The sequence below is a fragment of the Chiloscyllium punctatum genome, chromosome 24 (genome assembly GCF_047496795.1).
Source record: "Chiloscyllium punctatum isolate Juve2018m chromosome 24, sChiPun1.3, whole genome shotgun sequence".
Taxonomy (NCBI): domain Eukaryota; kingdom Metazoa; phylum Chordata; class Chondrichthyes; order Orectolobiformes; family Hemiscylliidae; genus Chiloscyllium; species Chiloscyllium punctatum.
In genome coordinates this window covers 66066022-66088034 of record NC_092762.1, presented here as the reverse complement: position 1 = coordinate 66088034, position 22013 = coordinate 66066022, and the positions used below count along the sequence as shown (strand labels likewise).

The 22013-nt window shown below is 40.1% G+C and overlaps 1 protein-coding gene across 8 annotated transcripts in view; it reads right to left on the bottom strand.

Moving 5' to 3' along the window:
* Window positions 1–22013, bottom strand: part of LOC140494648 (protein unc-13 homolog A-like) — a 425496-nt gene that overhangs the window by 103464 nt on the left and 300019 nt on the right. For all 8 annotated transcript variants that reach the window (XM_072594058.1, XM_072594057.1, XM_072594065.1 and 5 more), the window contains 3 exons: window positions 18749–18883; window positions 17117–17250; window positions 4637–4722 (listed from right to left, as the gene is read on the bottom strand). In XM_072594058.1, coding sequence (XP_072450159.1) covers window positions 4637–4722; window positions 17117–17250; window positions 18749–18883 — 355 coding nt within the window. The remainder of the gene's footprint in view (window positions 1–4636; window positions 4723–17116; window positions 17251–18748; window positions 18884–22013) is intronic.

The following is a 22013-nucleotide window of genomic DNA, read 5'->3' as shown; positions in this document are numbered from 1 at the left end:
TAACTTCCTTTATGAAAAGCTATGAAATATTATTAAAGATTCCTATGATAGGACAGGAGAAGGAGTATAACCTTTAAATAATGTTCGAGGAATACAAAACCTTTACACAAGCATTGAAAAGAAAAAACAAACAATTACAGATGTGGAAATCAGAAACAAAAACAGAAATTGCTGGGAAAACCTTCTTCAGCCATTTCTGTTTTGCTTCACACAAAGATATTGGAAATCTAAACTGTACCACAGAAAGCTAATGAAACTATGTCATTTGAAAATTGCAAAAGCTGAGACTGATAGAATTTTGTTAAGCAAGGGCATTAAGGGCTACAGGTTCAAATTTGGTAAATTGAGTCAAGATATAATGTAGTGATGGGACTAACTTGAGGGACTGAATTGCTTGCTGCTGCATAGAAGAGCCAGAGGCATGGAGATGTACTCTAAAAGCATCAGTGTTGAGATATCATTACTTAATTACAGTGAGCCAACTGTATATTTATAGTTTTTGATTATAAATGCTGGAGAAAGAGTACAGGTTTTGGGCAAGTGTAGTAAAAAACATTTTAGTGAATAATGTTTTGTATAAAAAGGGAAAATAATTTCCTCAGGACTTGTTAAAATTATAATTGTAGAGTCACACCTTATGGTTCATACCATAGAAGGACTGGTCACCATTGAAACCCCATAGCTGAGCATAAAAGCAAAAGTTCTGAGCCATACTCAAAGGAATTTTCTGTGGCCCCACACACATTCTTTTTTCTTTCAGCCCTCCTCTTCTATAGCTGTCTTAATTCTAAGAATGGAATATATGCTGCTCAAGTAAATATGGAAATGGAAAACAGTAAAAGAAAGCATCAATAAATAACAATTGTTCATTGCTGTCTGACAAAAAGAAAACAGGAAAGGGGTCCTGACTGACTAACTAACAATAAGGACAGTATGGAAGCTGCACAGAAACTGGTCAATAAAAGAAAAACTAGCAAACTTGAGAATTGTGAACAGTTTAGATTTCAGCAAAGGAAGACAAAGGGATTGATTAAAAACAGGAAAGTAAAGTATCAGAGTAAGCTTGCATAGAACATACAGATTGTAAAACTTTCTATAGGTTTGTGAAGGCAAAAATATTAGTTACAATGTATTCAGGTCCCTTACAGGCAGAAACAAAAATGTTATAATGAGGAGCAAAGAGATGACAAACCAATTAAATCCATATTTTGGTTCTATCTTCACAAAGGAAGAAATAAATAATTCCCAAAAATACTGGGGAATGCAGGGTCTAGTGAGAGGGAAGAACTAAAGGAAATCAGCATTAGCAGGGAAATGGCATTGGGGAAATTGATGTAAGAATAGAGATTGTACTAGCTTCTAGTGGACTATATTCACTGGAGCTTATAAGAATGAGGGAGTATGCTATAGAAACATGTAAAATTCTAACAGGAATAGAATGGGATAAATGCAGAGAGAATGTTCCCAATGACTGGTGAGTCTAAAACCAGGGAGTCACAGTGTAAGGATATGGGCTAGGCTATTTAGGGCTGAGATGTGAGAAATTCTTTCACCTAGAGAGTCACGAGACTCTGCCATAGGCAGCAGTTGAGACCAAAGTATTAACTGTTAAATATAGTTCTTTGGGCTAGAGGGATCAAAGGAAAGGAGGTGAAAGCAGCAATGGGTTACTGAATTGGATGATCAAACATGATCATATTGAATGGCAGAGCTGACTCAAAGGACTGATGGCCTACTCCTGCTCCTTATTTTCTCTGCTTCTTAGCAATCGATACATTAAAAAGGTTTTAAATTGCATTAATGCTTGAGCCTAAGTTGATAAACGGAGTTTCTATAACATTTCTAAACATGAATATATATTTTGAAAACAGGAAATTTCTTTTCTCATGAAGACAATTTCAAAATAACTTGTAAATATCTCCTTAACTTTAAATTGACAATGAACTGTAGATATATTTGGTCCTTGGTTTATGACTTCCCGATTAATTATTTTTCTTTCTATAGCACAATGAGTTTTATGCCTCGAGTTTATCATTAGGACAAAGAGCCCACTGAAGTAAAGATAATATGTTGATTGTGTGGGGCTTATATAGCTAATTATTTAATTAAGCAAAGATTGAAAGTACCTTAAGAGGTATGTTTAGCGGTGGGGTGCATTTAGTCAGGTGAGGGGATGATTGGATGGGTATCTATGACTTCTCATCTCTGCCCCAGTTAAGGCTAGGCTGAGAAGGCTTGTAGATAGCCTTCTCTCCCTCCTGCTAATTGAAGCCCTTAACTGAGATAGTACACTGGAAATTAAGTCCTTCTATTCCTGGAGGCATGACAAAATTTAAAATATTTTAAAAGAAATATGCAAAATCCCCAAATTACCTGATTTTCAGACCCAAGTTGAAAGAAAGCACAGACTAGATTTCTGTACTTAACAAGAAGTCACCATATCTTACAAGGCGTGAGATTCTAGCTTCAGGTAAACAATTAAACTGAATAAATCTACAAATTAAAATTCTGAATCCCTGTTAAATTTCCCCTTATATACACAAACAAAAAAAAATGGCTGGACGGAAAACAGGTCATCTTTGTTTACAAGATCTTTTGGTTTAGTTCTTGCTGATCTGAAGATTTCTCCTCAACTTTCCTTCTTCTGAATGCTTCCACTGCTTTGCAAGAGGCACAGGGTGGCTGGCTCACTTATGAAAGGTTTCTGACTGATCCAATTGAAAGACACAGCTTGCAACATGTATTAGAAGCTGATTTTCTTCATGTTTAAAGTGGCTTACTGCAGATTTTTGACTTCTGCAGATCTGTTGGTTTCTTTTCTGGTCTGAATTAGTTTAGCTCTGTCTGGGTTTATAGCCTAAGCTGTTCAGTTAACTGACAACATAAGCAATGTCTTGTTGGCAGGCAGAGTACTTTTGTCAATGATAACTGAACCCTTGTCCACAAACCAATCAACTTCACTTGTAAACAAATCTTGGCTCCAGTTTGTCTGCACATTGCTGGAACCCAAAGCTACAGAAACATGGCTTACAAACCACATCAAGTTTCTTGATTTCAAACTATACAGCTACCCTTGTAAATGCAGGTCTTAACCAATTCTCTCTCACTTCACACTGTGGTTTTAAAAAGCATAAAAATTAAATGGCGTTTAAACAATGTCCAAATAAGGGTCTCACCCCCTCCTCCTTAGATGCTGGTATTCAACCTTTTTGCGTTATTCACATGCTGCCATGGGCAGTCCTTCATTGTCAGGCACTGGGCGTCTGGTTCATAGAATGGCATCAGGAAAGGAGGTTAGAGGCAAAAAATATGCAGATGCTGGAACCCAAAGTAGACAGGCAAGAGGCTGGAAGAACACAGCAAGCCAGGCAGCATGATGAGGTGGAGAAGTCGATGTTTTGAATGTAACCCTTCGTTAGGACTGGGGGTGGGTGTAGGGGGAACTGCAGATAAAAGAGCTGGGCAGGCCAGGGTGGTGAAGTGGGAATAGGTGAAGACAAGCAGAGGGTATGATCTGGTTGGTCAATGAGGGGAATGGTAGAGGCAGGGAGGAGTGGAAGGGAAGGCCTGGGAAGGGAGTCAGCGGGTTATTTGAAATTGGAGAACTCAGTATTGAGTTCTCTGGGCTGTAGGTTGCCCAGGCAAAAGATGAAGTGTTGTTGCTCCAATTTGCAGTGTGGTTCGTTGTAGTAATGGAGGAGGCCAAGGATAGTCATGTTGGAAAGGGAATGGGAAGGGGAATTAAAATGAATGGTGACTGGAAGGTCTGGTTGGCTCCTGCGAGGGCCACACTGAGAGACACACTTAGATCTGAACCTCCTTCCCTGCAATTACCAACCCACCCTTACTCCCCTGTGGCCAGAGTCCTTCACTAGGTTTCCTGTGCGTGCATTGCTAGAACTGCTATCACTCTTCTGGCGCAATACACAGTTGCAAGGCTCAACCAGCTAGCAGCTCTTGATGGGTGATGGACAACTTAATCCCAGGGAGGCCTGCTGCTGGCCATGAACACATTGGACCATCCCCAAAAGGTTCAAGATGGCAGCGGAGTATCAGCAGTGTGTGGGTTCCTGCCCAGAGCTCATCGGTTCTATCCACTTTTACATATTTTTCCCCCTTCCTTCATAGCTTTTTAAAATTTTAATCTACTTACCTTCTGTGAAGAGAATGAGCCCAACGTAGGGGATAGATAGTGAGAGCACACAGGGGAGAACGAGTGAGCAATGCAGAGGAGGGAGAGACCCCAATGTGGGAGAGATTGAGCCCATCACTGCGGCAACAGAGGTTTGCCACAACTGCGGCAAGAGCAGGCAGCCTGATGTCTCCCAGTAATTGTGGAGGTAGCGAGGGCAGTGGTTCGAGCACAACATAGGGGAGATTGAAACCTTGTGGGGAGTTTGAACCCAGCATGAATAAGTACTTAAGGGCTGCAGTGTTGAATTTTTAATTTTGTTCTCCAGCTGGCAGCAAGGCACCAGGTGCCCAGATTAAATTTTGCCCATGATTTTTACTAGCATTATAAATTCAAATATTTTTCATAAATTCACAAGCAATTAACAAACCGTCATATCATGCCAAGAAATAAAAATAGAATTTCATAATCTGTGAATGAAAAATATAATAGAAATAGTACAACCTTCCATTGCATATTTCATGTCCTGTGCAAAAAGGTTCCACATCACTTCTGCACTTATCTTTCCCACATTCAGCTCTTGTGGAAACCTAAAATAAAGAGAACACATGACTCAATTAAATGTTAAAAAATGTGATAATACATTAACTTTTTTATTTTACTAATTATGGCGAGTTTCACAATTATGAATGAAAATTTATATATCTCCATTTTTAGCATTACCTATCTCCACAGGAATTTAAGAAGCAGACACCAATTTTACTTAATTAATGAGCTAACATACATGAACAAAAATATAGATAGAAAATGGGAAAATGTACATTTGTTTTATTTCATTACTCCTCATTTTTTTCTTTCCTCTGTAGTAAACACTACTTTGTGCTGGGAAACAGCTCATATGTTAACCACTTCCTGCTACCTGAGCCAACTGGCAGAATTTATAAGAACATAAGGAATATCAATGTACAGATTATTCCTAATACTGTGGATCAGAGTTTCCTGAAAGACAATTGCCAGATTTTAAACCCAGCAAATGAACTGTTGAGATTTTCTGGGTTATTGGTGTTGCTTGAAGGTTTAGTTTCTATTTCAATAACCACAGAGGTAAAAGGTTCCACAGATCAAGAATTTTCCAGCTGGGGAACATGTATGTATTGAAATTATTTACACTACTAGATAGATATCTGGAAAGGTATGTAGGAGATCAGAGGGCAGGGAGCCTCGGCGCAGTGTGATGCATAGCTAAGGCATTGCGAGGGCTAAAATAAAACATAACGAATGCAAACTTATTTATGAACATCTCAGGTCAAGGTGAGACATGAGCCATTTAGCTACACAAACATACAAAGCCAAAATAATGTTGTAAAGTAGAAACTTCTTTAATGCTCTGAGGAAATAACTGTTGCAATTGGAAACATTTGCATTTTCAAGGGACATGGTTGCTGAACATGGGCTCGATAAGAGCTTGATTAGACTTACAATGGAAGTGCTTATTCCAGCCAGTCACTGTCTAGCCTCCAAATGAGACGTCAATACTGTACTTGTTTTGTATGGTTTATGGCCAAGTGACAATTTGCATGCCCGAGTAATAAGCATAACTGGTTCAAGCATAAAAGGTTCAAGATGGCAGCGGAGTATCAGCTCCTGCCCAGAGTTCATCGGTTCTATCCACTTTTACATATTTTTCCCCCTTCCTTCATAGCTTTTTAAAATTTTAATCTACTTACCTTCTGTGAAGAGAATGAGCCCAACGTAGGGGATAGATAGTGAGAGCACACAGGGGAGAACGAGTGAGCAATGCAGAGGAGGGAGAGACCCCAATGTGGGAGAGATTGAGCCCATCACTGCGGCAACAGAGGTTTGCCACAACTGTGGCAAGAGCAGGCAACCTGATGTCTCCCAGCAGTTGTGGAGGTAGTGAGGGTGGTGGATCGAGCACAACATAGGGGAGATCGAAACCTTGTGGGAAGTTTGAACCCAGCATGAATAAATACTTAAGGGCTGCAGTGTTGAATTTTTAATTTTGTTTCTTTATTTATCTACTTTGTGCCTAAAATTTTGTACCTTGGTACTTTGATACCTAAGATGGTGCCAGGACATCATACACTTTTCATTGTACTCCTGCATTCCTGTACTTGAGTACCTGTGACAATAAAATCAAATTCTAATTCTAAAGTATACAAGTATGTACTAAGGGCTTGGAAGTTTGTAATTATTTTCACTTCTGAGAAATTGAAGAAGTGATGAGGAAACTAACATGGAGAAAAGAGTGATGAACGATCACTTTCCACATTGATTAAATAGCAGCCCCTCCATGAGACAGAGGGAATAAGTTATGCCTAACCCCTTTGAGCTTAGGGACTTATTCAGAGAATCATAGAAATACAGAAAGAGGCCACTTGGCCCATTGAGTCCACACCGACCCTCTAAAGAGCAACTCACCCAGATCTTATCTCTGCAACTCTGCTTTTTTTTAAACTATGGCTAATTACCTAACCTGCACATCTTTGGTCTGTGGGGGGAAACCAGAGCATCTGATGAAAACCCATGCAGATGCAGGGAGAATGTGCAAACTCCACAGAGTCACCCATGGCTGGAATTGAACCCAGGTTCCTGGCACTTTGAGGCAGCACGAGTAGCCACTGAGCCGTCAAGCCATCAACTCTACCAGGAGAAGGAAAATGATTTGAGGCACCTGGATGAAATGATGAACAAAGGGCTCTGGGCCTCAGGAAAGGGGATTTGGCTACTAGTTAGGAATACTAACCAAAGCCCGACTGTGAAAGACTGCTGCTGCATCCGTAACACGTTTCAACACAATTTCTTTGCTGCATTCTGGGATGAGAGAGAAAGATATACTGGGCATAAAGCACCTCCCATTGTGTGTTTGCAAGCCAATATCTATGTCACTTGAAACCTCTTGTCATCTGTCTTGTATCTGGTTTTCAAGTAATTTGCTATGTCGTAACTGTTTTCTTTGCCTTCAGATGATATTCAATCTGTATCTGAAACTTTTTTTTGTGTATAATGTTTGCATGTTTGAATTTGGATTTTAGGGCATTAATGATTAGCTAGTCCGACTTGCAAAACCAGGCTTAATACTTTGCTTTGTTAGAGACAAAAAAACTGCACATGCTGGAATCCAAGGTAGACAAGCAGGAGGCTGGAAGAACACAGCAAGCCAGGCAGCATCAGGAGATAGAGAAGTCAATGTTTCAGGTATAACCTTTCTCCAGGACTGGGGGGTGGGTGTAAGGGAAGCTACAGATGCGGCGGGAGGGGGTTGATTGTAGAGATAGGTAACACAAATAGAGGGTACGGCCTGGTTGGATGATGGGAGGAACTATTCCGGTTAGTAGCTGGAAGAGTTGGTGAGAGGAATAGAAGGCAGGGGGAGGGGCTGGGAAGGGAGTCGGGGATGGAAAGTGAGGTCATTTGTAATTGGAGAACTCAATGTTGAGTCCTCTGGGCTGTAGGCTGCCCAGGCAGTAGATATGGTCTTCCTCCAATGTGTGGTCTGATTCGCTGTGGCAATGGACAAGGCCAAGGATGGTCATGTCGGAAAGAGAGTGGGAAGGGGAAATAAAATAGGTGGTGACTGACAGCCCCTGCAGGGAGCACCAGACACAGTAAACTAGGTTGCAGGAGAGGCACGTGAACCTCTGCCTCACCTGGAAGGAGTATTTGGGGCCCTGGATGGAGATGAGGTTGGTGGGGGAGGGGGGTGGGGGGGGAAGAGGGTGGTGTGTTGGCAGGTTTTGCATCTTATACGGTTGCAGGGGAAGGTACCTGGGAGTTCGGTGGGGGAAATTGTTGTGGAGAGTGGCGGAAACCAAGGATTGGCAAAGGGAACTCTCCTTATGGAAGGCAGAGAGGGGTGGGAGGAGAAGATGTTCTTGGTGGTGGGATCTAATTGGAGTTGGCGGAAGGGTGATATATTGGATGCAGAGACTGGTGGTTGGTAGCTGAGGACAAGGAGAACCCCATCTTTATTGCATCTGGGGGAGGAGATTTGAGAGCAGTTGAACAGGGAATAGAGGAGGTGTGCTGGAGGGTTGTTGGATGACAAGAGGAGGATGATTCACGTTTTTCAAAAAAAGGGGACATCTGGGATGCCTGGCAGTGGAATATCTTCTTATCTGAGCAGATTTGGCAGAGGCAGAGGAATTGGGAGAACAGGATAGAGTTCATGCAAGATGTTGAGTGGGAGGCAGTATAGTCCAGGTAGTCATGGGAGTCTGTAGGTTTATCGTAAATGTCCATCTGGAGACTGTCACTGGAGATGGAAATGGAGAGGTCAAGAAAGGGAAGAGAGGTATCTGAGATGGACCAAGTGAATTTGAGGGTGCGGTGCACATTGTGGGTGAAGTTAATGAACTGCTCCCGTTCAGCCTGGGTACAGGACAGTGTACTGATGCAGTCATCGATGTAATTGTAGAAGGATTGGGGCACAGTTTGATGCAGCCGACAAGGGGGCAGGCATAGCTAGGGCCCATCTGAGTGCCCATGGCCATTCTCTGGATTTGGAGGAAATGAGGAGAGTTAAAGTAAAAGTTATTAGGGTGAGAATTAGTTCGGCAAGGCAGAGGAAAGTATTTGTGTAAGGAGACTGGATGGGTCTGTTGGAGAGATAAAAGCTGAGGGCCTGAAGGCCATCCTTGTGGAGTATGGACGTGCATAAGGATTATATATCCATAGAGAAGATAAAGCACTGGGACCAGGAAACTGGAAGTTACTAAAGAGGTAGAGGTCATGGTTAGTGTCACAGATGTAGGTGTCTGAAACAAGGGGAAGAGGATGGAGTGGAGATAGGACGAGATATGTTCAGTCGGGCAGGAGCATATGGAGATGATGGGTCAGCTGGGGTAGTTGGACTTGTGGATCTCGGGGAGCAGGTAGAACTGGGCAGTCCCTCACAGTCTGAGCTCCTAGTCACTGCCCATTTTTGTTCCCCTCCCCACTCCCTTTCCAACCATTCTTGGCCTCCACCATTACCACAGCAACTCAGACCACAAATTGGAGGAACAACACCTTATCTTTCACCTAGGCAGTCTACAGCCTGGAAAACTCAACATTGAGTTTTCCATTTTCAAATAATCTCCCTTCACAGCCCCTCCCTGCTCTCTTCCATTCCTCTGACTGACCTTTCCAGCCACTAACTGGATTCATTCCTCCCATCGACCAATCAAGTCATACACTCTACTTGTGTTTACCTATCCCTACCTCACCTCACACCCCCACCGACTTATCTGCAGCTCTCCTTACACCCACCCCTAGTCCTGAAGAAGAGTTAGACCCGAAACGTTGATTTCTCCACCTCCTGGTTACTTGGCTTGCTGTGCTTTTCCAGCCTTCTGTTTGTCTACCTTAGCACTCTGCTGGTAAGGGCTTTATGAGGTCCTCTAGGGCAGCAACACTTGCACATGTGGATATGAAAGGAAAAGGTTGGTGGGGACAGTGGGTGTAGATCAAGGAGTATGGAAGTAAGGACTAACCAGTGGCAACCAGCAGCTGCTATGTTCTTACTTTGCAGGACCATGGAAAGTGCAGTACTGTTGATTTTGTCTGTCAACTACAAGTGCTGAAGGAACCAAGTCCTTGATGAAGAGACGCAGCAAGTCTGTACTCTAAGAATGCAAATGATGCCACTTGCAATTAGGAACGTGAAGTGTTAAATTTTACAGTTAACACACAAGCCAGTTGGGAATAGGGAACAGCGGTGCCTGAAGTTGTAAAGCATAATAATGAAGGTTTCCAACATACTTGAAACAGTAATACAAAAATCTATTGTCAGCATGATCCACTGTAGATTAAACGTTATAATCCCTATAACAGCTGTATTCAGTTACTTGTGTTGGATTAAATACTATTCAAGTTATTTGTTGTCAGCTTGTCTAATGCACAGCCAATCTGAAAAGTAACTGCAGTCTCATGTTCTGGATCACCCGCTCAGTGTTTGTAATCCAAATGAGAGAAACTGCTAAACTCAAATTATTAAGTGGACACCAGCATATTGGCCAGCTATGCAACTGAACTATGTCACCAGTCACCAAGTCAGTTGTAACCCTTAATTTAAAGGAAAAGAACTTTGAACTGCACAATTAATTGCGTAGAGTCAGTCATATTTATTAATAAATTACACCTGTTAGCTATAATGACTTAAATAACTTTGCTTCATTCAATATTCAAATTGATTTGCTATTATTTTGCTTAAATTCAAAACAGGATTATGGGAGATAGCAAATTGTCACAGGCTTCACTGTACCCAAATACATGACCCAGAGTTAATCCCTACTGATTGGATCTTGCTGGCTAGTGCAGAGAATCTGTTCACATCTGTGAAATTAGGAGTTATAGCTAGTAGGTTTGCAGATTACACCAAAATTGAAGGTGTAGTGGACAGCGAAGAAGGTTACATCAGAGTACAATCAGATTTTAATCAAATTGGCCAATGGGCTGAGGAGTGGCAGATAGAGTTTAATTTAGAAAAATGCGAGCTGCTGCATTTTGGAAAAGCAAATCAGAGTGGGACTTATACACTTAATGGTAAAGTCCTAGGCAGTGTTGCTGAACAAAGAGACCTTGGATTGCAGGTTCATAGTTCGTTACAAGTAGATTTGCAGATAGATAGGATAGTGAAGAAGGTATTTGGTATGCCTTCCTTTATTGGTCAGAGTATTGAGTACAGGAGTTGGGAGGTCATGTTGTGGCTGTACAGGACATTGGTTAGGCCACTTGTGGAATATTGCATGCAATTCTGGTCTCCTTTCTATCAGAACAATGTTGCGAAACTTGAAAGGGTTCAGAAAAGATTTATAAGGATGTTGCCAGGGTTGGAGGATTTGAGCTATACGGAGAGGCTGAATAGGCTGAGGCTGTTTTCCCTGGAGCGTTGGAGGCTGAGGGGAGACCTTATAGAGGGTTGAAAATCAAGAGAGGCATGGATAGGATAAACAGACAAGATCTTTTCCCTGGGGTGTGGGTGTCTAGAATTAGAGGGCATAGGTTTAGGGTGAGAGGAGGATGAGCTGCCAGAGGAAGTGTGTGGAGGCTGGTACAATTACAGTATTTAAAAGGCATCTGGATGGGTATATGAATAGGAAGGGTTCAGAGAGATATATGGGTCAAGTGCTGGCAAATGGAACTAGATTAAGTTGGGATATCTGGTCGGCATGGACAAGTTGGACTGAATATTTTCTTTCTGTGCTGTACATCTCTACGACATCCCATATGAACAGGGATGAGAGCTGTGTATGGTTTTAGTAGCACTCTAAATTGCACCCTTTAAATTTTCATTGACTGACGTAAGTAAATGCAAGTTGCATGCATTAGGAGAGAAGGAATACAGCATGACCACTAGCAAGCCTCAATGCCTGCTTCCACCCCAGGCCCCAATAGCAATCACGTCAGTGACAATTAATATTTGGCATGAAATCAGAGTTCACAGTTGGCGGCTTCAGCTCACTGCTAACTATGAACACTCTCCCTGTTGCTCAGCACCAAAAAACATCTCAAGGCACAATCCATAGACACTAATTCAGCCCTACAAAATTGCTACACTTCCTCTTTTTTTCTCCCCTAGCGAGAATCACTAGTTTCCACTCCCCAGTAACCCATTTGGCCACTCGTGGAAATCATCTTTCACTATTTAGCCACAGTAAGATCAACAAGTTTCACAGATCCTTTCAATTGGCTACTCCCCTCTCACTGTCACATCCACTCAGTACTGTGTAGCTATTGTTGTTGTTATTGCTGCTGCTGCTCCAACTCCTGGTTCTGTGCAACATACTGAGACACACAGTTTGCTAACGTTGCAGATGGAGTGTCAATGGAATACGTATATATGCATAGTCAAGTTCAGACTTATGGCAGCAGATACTGATTGGGAGAAGATTAGGGTATGTACATAAAAAGCAGCAAAGAGGTTTGGTATGCACTGGTAACTTCCCTACCTCTGGGACAGATGGTCCAGGTTCAAGACCCACCTACCCTGGAGGTGGTTAAACTGGTTGATTTAAAAAATATAGAAGAACCAATATCCATTGTCTTTGGAATGGAAATGTAGCCTGCACTGTTGCATTGGTTATTGATGTTATGATCATAATAAAAAATAGACCATCAATACTAAACTTTCCATCATCTGATAGTCATACTCAAGAATTTTCACTAACTAAAAACGGTTTTAAGATCAAATACTGACCTAAGAATGGATGCTATGATACCAAACAAGATCAAGCCAGGCTCAAGAAATTAAAACTAAACATCAATCTGGGCTGAAACTAACAATCATAAAAGGTATAGCAGCTCAGAACCGAAACAGAAAAGTGTCAAGCAGCTAGGTGAAAATACACATTGGAGATGAAAAGCTCACTGCCAGCTGTCCCACTTGGAAAGAGAGAGTGCAACCATTATCTGGTAGGGTTTAGCTGAGATACCTAAAGACCAAATGAACTAGATAGCAGGTGATGGTTAAATGATAATTAAGGGATAATTGGGAAGCATTACAAATAATCAGCTGTGTTCGGGAAATTTAGGTTTGTTCATTATATTGTATCAGTTGTGTGACACTATAATCTTGTACTATAAATTCTGTGTCTTATGATTCTGCCCCACTTGCTACCTGACAAAGGAGCAGCACTCTGAAAGCTAGTACCTCCTAATAAATCTTTTGGACTATAACTTTTTGGTGTTGTGTGATTTTTAACTTTGCCCACCCCAGTCCAACACTGGCACCTCATCATTATGGAGTTTGTGATGTGTGAGTTAAAAATAAACTCTGACTACAAACTCTTAACCTCTGGTATTTAACACTTGACTCTAAAACATGCAGTAAACTTTATTTCAAAAATTACTTTTGAGTAGGTGAACAGTGACAAGGAAAGTTGGAGAACACTCTCTCTCTCTCAGCCTCATAGTAGGGTATGACTCAAGTATAACTGAATTAACTGAAGAGAAAGCTAAGAAATGCCAGGAGGGGATGTGAGAAGTCTTCGGCAGGTATGATCAAGGAAAACCCTAAAGCTTTCTATAGGTATGTCAGGAATAAAAGAATAACTGGAATAAGATTAGGGCTAGTCAAGGACAGGAGTGGGAATTGGGCGTGGAGTCCAAGGAGATAGGAAAGGCGCTAAATGAATATTTTTCGTCAGCATTCATACAGGAAAAAGACCATGCTGTCAAAGAGAATACTGAAATACAGGCAATTGACTAGATAGGATTGAGACTCATAAGGAGGTATTAGCAATTTTGGAAAGTGTGAAAATAGATAAGTCCCCTGGACTGGATGGGATTTATCCTAGGATTCTCTGGGAAGCTAGGGAGGAGATTGCAGAGTCTTTGACTTTGAACTTTATGTTGTCATTGTCTACAGAAATAGTGTCAGAAGACAGGAGGATAGCAAATGTTTCCCCCTTGTTCAAGAAGGGGAGTAGAGACAACCCTGGTAATTATAGACCATTGAGCCTTACTTCGGTTGTGGGTAAAGTGTTGGAAAGGATTATAAGAGATAGGATTTATAATCATCGAGAAAAGAATAATTTGATAGTCAATGTGGTTTTGTGAAGGGTGGGTTGAGCCTCACAAACCTTAAGAGTTTTTTGAGAAGGTGACCAAACATTTGGATGAGGGCAAAATGGTTAATGTGGTGTATATGCATTTCAGTAAAGCATTTGATAAGGTTCCCCAGTAGGCTATTGCAGAAAATACACAGACATGGGATTGAGGGTGATTTAGTGGTTGGATCAGAAATTGACTAGCTGAAAGATGACAAAGGATGGTGATTAATGGGAGATGTTCATCCTGGAGTTCAGTTACTAGTGGTGTACCACAAGGATCTGTTTTGGGGCTACTGCTGTTTATCATTTTTATAAATGACCTGAATAAGAGCGTAGAAGGATGGGTTAGTAAATTTGCAGATGACACTAAAGTTGGTGGAATTGTAGGTTGTGCAGAAGGATGTCGCACATTACAGAGGGACGTAGATAAGCTGCACAGCTGAGCAAAGAGGTGACAAATGGAGTTTAATTTGGAAAAGTGTGAGGTGATTCACTTTGGAAGGAATTACAGGATTACAGAGTACTGGGCTAAAATAAGATTCTTGGTAGTGTGGATAAGCAGAGAGATCTCAGTGTCCATGTAAATAGATCCCAGCCACCCAGTTTGATAAGGTTTTTAAGAAAGTATGGGTGTGTTAGGTTTAATTGATTTTCGGAGCCATGAGTTCATGTTGCAGCTATACCAATCTCTGGTGCGGATGCTCTTGAGAGTATTGCATACAGATCTGGTCACCGCATTATCGGAAGGATGTGGAAGCATTGGAAAGGGTGCAGGAAATTTACCAGGATGTTGCTGGTATGGAGGGAAGGTCTTATGAGGAAAGGCTGAAGGACTTGAGACTGTTTTCGTTAGTGGGAAGAAGGTTGAGAGGTGACTTAACAGAGACATACAAGATTAAATTAGATTAGATTCCCTACAATATGTAAACAGGCCATTTGGCCCAACAAGCCTACACCGTTCCTCCGAAGAATAACCCATGCCCCTACCCTATATTTATCCCTGATGCACCTAACACTACGGGCAATTTAGCAGAACCAATTCACCCAACCTGCACATCTTTGGATTGAGAGACGAAACCAGAGCACCTAAAGGAAACCCACGCAGACAGAGGGAGAATGTGCAAACTCCACACAGTCACCTAAGATGGGAATCAAACCCGGATCAGCAGTGCTAACTACTGAGCCGCCCCGCCGCCCACGGTGATTAGAGGATGGTGATCAGAGAATTAGATAGAGTGGACAGTGACAACCTTTTTCCTTGGATGGTGATGGCTAACACAAGGGGACATATCTTTAGATTGAGGGGTGATAGATATAGGCCAAATGTCAGAGGTTCTTTATTAAGAGAGTAGTAAGGGCGTGGAATGCCCTACCTGCAACAGTAGTAGCCTCACTAACTTTAAGACCATTTAAATGATCATTGGATAAACATATGGATGATCATGGAATAGTGTAGGTTTCAGATTGGTTTCGCAGGTTGGCGCAACATTGAGGGCTGAAGGGCTTGTACTGCGTGTATTGTTCTATGAAAGCTTTGCTACTGAAGAAATGAGACAACTAAACAATCCTAAATCAGGTTATTGTGAAGTTAACTTCCTTTACCTTCCTTTCTGTACTAGATACCTTTCTTTTTCATCTTGTTACTCATATTAGATGTTAATTTTATTTTTTCTTGGTGGCTAATAAAATTCTTCTTACTTTCATTTAAGAAAACCTTGTGATTTGGCTTCTGATCTAGCTAATTACATTTTAATTGGAGTGTGATAGCTACATGATAAAAGAGAAACAAAAATGCATCATAAGTGACTCAGTGTAGCTTAAAATGAGGGAGCAGGGCCCTTGTGGCATTGTGGTAGCATGCCTCCCTCACAGCCAAAAGGCCCAGGTTCAAGTTGTGTGTAATAACATTTCTGAACAGTTGATTAAAACTATCTATCTCTGAAAAGAGGGGATTTGTTTTCTTCTCCTCACCTAATTGCAACAATAAGCCTAGCTATCCTTCAGAACAGCTCTTGCTTCTACTTTTGCCAGATGATGTTTATTAGATTAAAACTATTCTCTCCCATGGTCGAGAGCTCTTATTTGCCATCTTTTCACAACTATCCCCCATTCTTTAGTCTCCATCTTTCCTCTAGCCATTCACAAAGGCACCTTGCATTGATTTCAGAGATATTCCTCCTAACAAGTCATGACTGTAGTCAATTTTTCGTTTACAGATTTCAGCAGTGGCCAACTATGGAAAGACTCAAATCGCGTCATTAAAATTGTTGCAGTTTAATCACCTCTGACTCCTAATTACAGGCTGACAGAAATTATTACACTTCATGCAAGTCTTAGTCAACTTAAGCATTCTGTAATGTTAAATAGCTGATCTCTCAGGATGCTGGAGGCAACATTTCACATTCATAACCTCAATTCTGGAAAAATCATTGGAAGGCATATCTGCAAGGGATCGTGTTTAATATGAGGGGATGGAGACCAGTTGGAGGAACTGCTCAAGCATTCTAGGTAGCATTGTCAGTTAGGGCCACTTTTTGATGGTTAGTAGAAAATTAATGATCTAACTGAGAAGGAAGATATCAGTTACACTATCCCAGAATACAATGGACGCAACATGTTTGTCAGTTACAATCACCTTCTCTTCAATGTGCTGCAATGTTTCAGGAGATTGCAATTAATGTTCATAATGTTCTGCTGACTTGAGGCAACTAAACTAAATCTGAAAATGCCTCTTTACAGATTAACTTCATGGATCTAATAGAAAGTCTCACAAGATTTACCATCTTTTTTTTCACGCAGCTGCTATCAGCCCATCGTGGTCTGCCTGCTGACACTTCACTTGAACTGCATCTCATGAAAGTGTAGCATATTAACACTATCTACATTCTGCTCAAAACAGAAGCAGTTCATAGCACAAGTCAAAGATTAGAACTAGATTGAGTCATTTTTGACCTTTTAAAAGAAAGGTGATTTCAAAGTATAACTTAGGTTTGTACACATTGGGAATAACAGATGGGAAATAAATAGCATTTTGACCTGGTTATGTTTGGTGAAGGACCTTGTGAGAATTCTGAATTAAAAACACAACACAAGTGGATGTTGTTGTTGTTGTTGATCAATAGATTAAAACATTAAGCTATTAATTATAAGGATAGTTGATCAATTCCCTTGAAAAAGTTAATTATTATTGTAACTGAAGGCCAAAAGAACTGAGCTAAAAGCCCTTTATTAACATATTTAAGAGAAAATAAAATCGCACATTTTCCCTGAAGTGGCAAATATTCAAATCACAAAACCTCTAATCTTTACTTGAAAGACAATTAAACAGCTACTTGAAGGTGCAACCCATGAACTGGATTTTATAACATGTATAAAGCAACACTTCAGTGGGTTTAAAAACAATAAAAATGACAAATGAGTAGATGCTTACTGATTGAGGCAATGTGTATATGAATTCTTGTCCTCTTCTATGATTGAAACAATGAGTGTTATAAGTTTGGACCAAAAGTCTAAATTTCTAATGCTTGGCCCTTGTTCCTCTGGAGGGACTTCAGCTTTTTTATTCTGTTGGATGAAAAAAAGTAGGTTACTGTTTTTGTTGGGCACAAAAAAAATCCCTTTTTTTGTCCTTAGCTGATTACCAACTTAAAAATACCCACCAACCAAAAGATTTATTCTGATCTGTGTTTCATTACAGTGCTAATCTTGCCTACTTCTATCCCTTTGATGATGGTTAGTTTTAAGTATCAGATTTCTTCCCCTATTCTATATTTAATAATATGCTGCATTGAAACCAGAATTGCCTCTTGCACTGCAACTCAAAATTATTTTCACAAATCAAATGTCATATTTTGTATGTAGTACTGACTATTCATTGTATAATTACACTGTAAGCTATAATGCTTATCAAAGAATATTTTCTCACTTGCCCATATTTCATCAGCAAATTAGAATATTTATACTTTATTAAAAGGCTCTGCAGCATGTATTTCTTAAGTGACTGAGTTTTTTTTTGCAAGTACCAAATTTTGTCACGTGACACAAGGATACTGATACCAAAACTTGCAGTTTAGAAAAACAAAATAAGTTTTACAGATCTTAGGTTTGTTAACATGATTGGAATATAAAAAGTGACAACACGCAAGTTGTACAATAATTCAATGCTCAATATTTTATTGTAAACCATTCAAAATAGATGCTAACAGTTTAGTTTACAGACTACAGTTATTATAATTTTACAAAACAGATTTAGTAAAAATGATTATAGATTTACAACATGGTCCGCTGTTGAAAGTTAAGATACTTATCTGCTTATTGTTAAGAAATTATCAATTTTGGAGACATATTTATCCATACAAGTAAGGTTCAGAGGTTATGTCATTGTACAGGTTTAGATAGGAGTACATGCATAGATTGATTTTTCCTGTAACAAATATAAGACTTAAGAAAGGTTCATTGTATACTTCTAAGATAGTTGACAGGTGTCAGTGTGTCTGTAGAGTTTGATCTATGTTCTCAACTGGTTTAATACATTAAACCAGAAAGAAGATTCTCAAAGATGCCTACTTTGTCTGTTCCAAAATGAATTAAGTACACTGCCAGATAGATGAATTAACAAGCAAGACACTCCAAGATACTGGTTTCTAAAGGGCTGTGAATTTTCTATTACTTCTAAGCAAAACTAAATTAAGTCTGTAGGTCATGCCACCACAATCTTCGAATATGGAGGCCAGCTATTATTCATAGACAATAATTTTGTTATGTACATTTTTCCAAAATAACCCAGCATTTTAAAGAGAATGTTACAGTAAATTAATTTTAATTTAATCCAAGTGTAGCCATTATGCTAATTCTGTCATGTTGCAAAGCATGAACAGAGCTGGAAGAATCCATTTCCTCTCTTATCAATTAGGTCCCATTACATCATAAACTGTGTGTGCCAGGAAAAGACAACAACAAATTAAACCTAAAGGTTGTGTATGAAAATTAAAATAAAGGGATCCCTGTTGAATTTTCAATTTTAAATCATTTCACGAAATGTCTAAGCAGGATGTGAACTTACTGGATCTGTTTGATATTCTCGACTGTACAGTTCATGGCAGTTATTGAAGATATACTCATAAGTGGAATTCAGACAAGCCTTTACACAATCTTTCACAACTTGACTTGCCCGTGGTGGGCTCTGCAGTTCCTGAACCTAAGAGAGAATGAAACATCTTGAAACATTACAAAATCATAACATGTTGTTCTGTACTTTCTTAATACTTCCAAAAGATACCAATCTCTCAATGTAACACTGTACTTATATATGAGTAACAATTTTTTAAAATTTTGTATAGGTTTCTCAGCTACATTTTACTTCATTTTAGGGAACCAATAAATGTTGTCCTACAGTTGGGAAACAAATAAATCTTCAATCCATGTTTTCTATGGACTGCCCCGATGTTTGATTGTATCGTCAAGAAATTAGGATGCACAATAGGACCTCTGAAAATGATTACACATTTGAATCAGAGATCATTTCACTCATCTTCTATTTAATATTCTCTCCAACTCAAATGTTCTTAATCCACATGGAGTCTATATACATTCGACCCCCTTAAAATATCTATTTTCTTCTTAATGTTCACCTCGGATTTTCAAAGTTGACAATTTGTTTATCTATACAATTTAAATAATTATGTATTTTTATAATACAACAGGCAAAGATGCATGTGTTATGTTCCAGTATGTCAGCATAACTTCAAAACATGTGCACAATATTATCAGTATCATATAGCATATGACCACTGGGTATAAAGATCTCATACTCCATTTTGCCTTGGTTCACTTAAAGCATGATGCCATCTTCAGCAGCTTTATGAATGACGTTCCCTCCACCATGAGGTCAGAAGTGGGGATACAAACTGATGGTTGCACAATATTCTACATTACTTGTGACTCCTTAGATTCTAAAGCCAGGATGTACAAATCTCACATTGTCGTTTGACATTCAATGGCACTGCCATTGTTGAATCGCCCCACTCTCATTAACCAGAAACTGAACTGGACTAGCTATATAAATACTACAACAAAAAGTGGGAATTCTGCAAAAGCCAGCTCTCCTCCTGACTCCCCAAAATCTGCCCGCTAGCTACAAAGCACAAGTCAGGAGAGTGATGAAATATTCCCACTTGCCGGGATTAGCGCAGCTCCAAATACACTCAAGAACCCGGACACCATCCATGTCAGAGTAACCTTCTTGATTGGCACCATATCTACAAACATTTAATCTCACCACCACCAACATTCAGTAACTGCAGTGTGTACCAGTGCATTACATGAACTCACCAAGACTCCTTAGACACCAAAAATCACAGGGAGGAAGTTACTAGAAACTCTGGTATGCCTCCTCTCACCTTCTCAGTCTCTGCTGTACATACTATTGGTTCAGATAAAATTTAAACAAGTAGAAGGAAACATAAAACATCAGTCACCACCTCCAAAAGGGATTGCTTCAGTAACAACTAAAAACTGAAGGTGGTGAATGGGAGAAAAACATTACCTTTTGTTAACTCCCTTTATCCTTCTGTTTTGAGTGAACTTTAATTGTAATGTACTTGAGATTCCAGTTAAAACCATGAAAAATAAAGTGCTCAGCAAATATTTCTCCCAAGATCACATCTTTCAGCCTTTACTGCACATCTATTTTCAAATCCCCAGCTGCTGACATTTTCATTCTATAAATTGTACATTTGGACTGTACCTACTGAATCTCCAGTTATTTTTAGAATTGTTCAGAGCCAGGTGCAACTTAGTACAGTATACTGCAAAGAAACAAGAAATAAATAGCAGGATCTACCCAGGATACTGCACTGCAACTGATGGAAATTGAGAAGGAGACAGTGAACATGTTATTGATTTAGATTGAATCAAGTGGGAAGGACAATTGTAAAGCACTTGCTCTTGTGTAAAGATAACCATCTATCTGTTAGGAAAAAATGCATATGTTTCTCATACAAAGTCCTTATATTAAGTTGTTAAAATGTGCTAAGGGACATATCAAGTAGGTTCACTTGGGCCTATTCGTCCACGTAAGTCCACAGTTAAAACTTCAGAGTTTTGTTGTTGCTATGGTCCTACCTGCTTTACAAGTCCTATGGAAGCATTTCCTATTCATCAGACCAAAAACTCAAATACTAAGGCAGTAAGAGTGGAATCAAAGGTTAAGAATTCTGCAGCAAGTAACTCAATTCCTGGAAAGATAGCAAGGTCGCCCACGTGTGAAAGCGCAGGAGATGGGGGGGAAGATACTAAACAAGTATTTTGCATCAGTGTTTTCTGTGGAGAAGGATATGGAAGATCTAGAATGTGGGGAAATAAATAGTGACATCTGAAAAATGCCCATATTACACAGAGATGGTGTTGCTGGATGTCTTAAAATGCAAAAAGGTGAATAAATCCCCAGGACCTGATTGGGTGTACCCAGAACTCTGTGGGAAACTAGGGAAGTGATTGCTAGACCCCTTGCTGAGGTATTTGCATCATCAATAGTCACAGCGAGGTGCCAGAAAACTGGAGATTGATTAACGTGGGGCCATTACTTAAGAAAGGTGGTAAGGAAAAGCCAGGGAACTATAGACTGGTGAGCCTGGCATGGGTCGTGGACAGGTTGTTGGAAGGTATCCTGAGGGACAGGATTTAACATGTATTTGCATAGGAAAGGACTGGCATGGCTTTGTGCATGGGAAATCATGTCTCACTAATTTGGAGTTTTTTTGAAGGAGTAACATAGAGGATTGATGAGGGCAGAGCAGTGGAAGTGATTTAAATGGACTTCAGTAAGGTGTTCGACAAGGTTCCTCATGGTAGGAAGATTAGATCACATGGAATGTAGGGAAAACGGGCCAGAACAGGCTCAAAGGTAGTGGTGGAGGATTGCTTTTCAGACTGGAGGCCTGTGACTAGTAATGTGCAACAAGGATTAGTGTTGGGCCCGTTGCTTTTCATCATGTATACAAATGATTCAGATATGAGCATAGGTGGTATGGTTAGTAAGTTTGCAAATTTGGAGGTGTAGTGGACAGCAAAAAAAGTTACCTCAGAGTACAATGGAATCTTGATCAGATGGGCCAATGAGTGGCAGATAGACTTTAATTTAGATAAATGTGAGATGCTGCATTTTGGAAAAGCAAATCAGAGCGGGACTTATACACTTAATGGTAAAGTCCTGGGGAGTGTTGCTGAACAAAGAGACCTTGGAGTGCAGGTTCATAATTCCTTGAAAGGGGAGTCGCAGATAGATAGGATAGTGAAGAAGGCATTTGGTATGCTTTCCTTTATTGGTC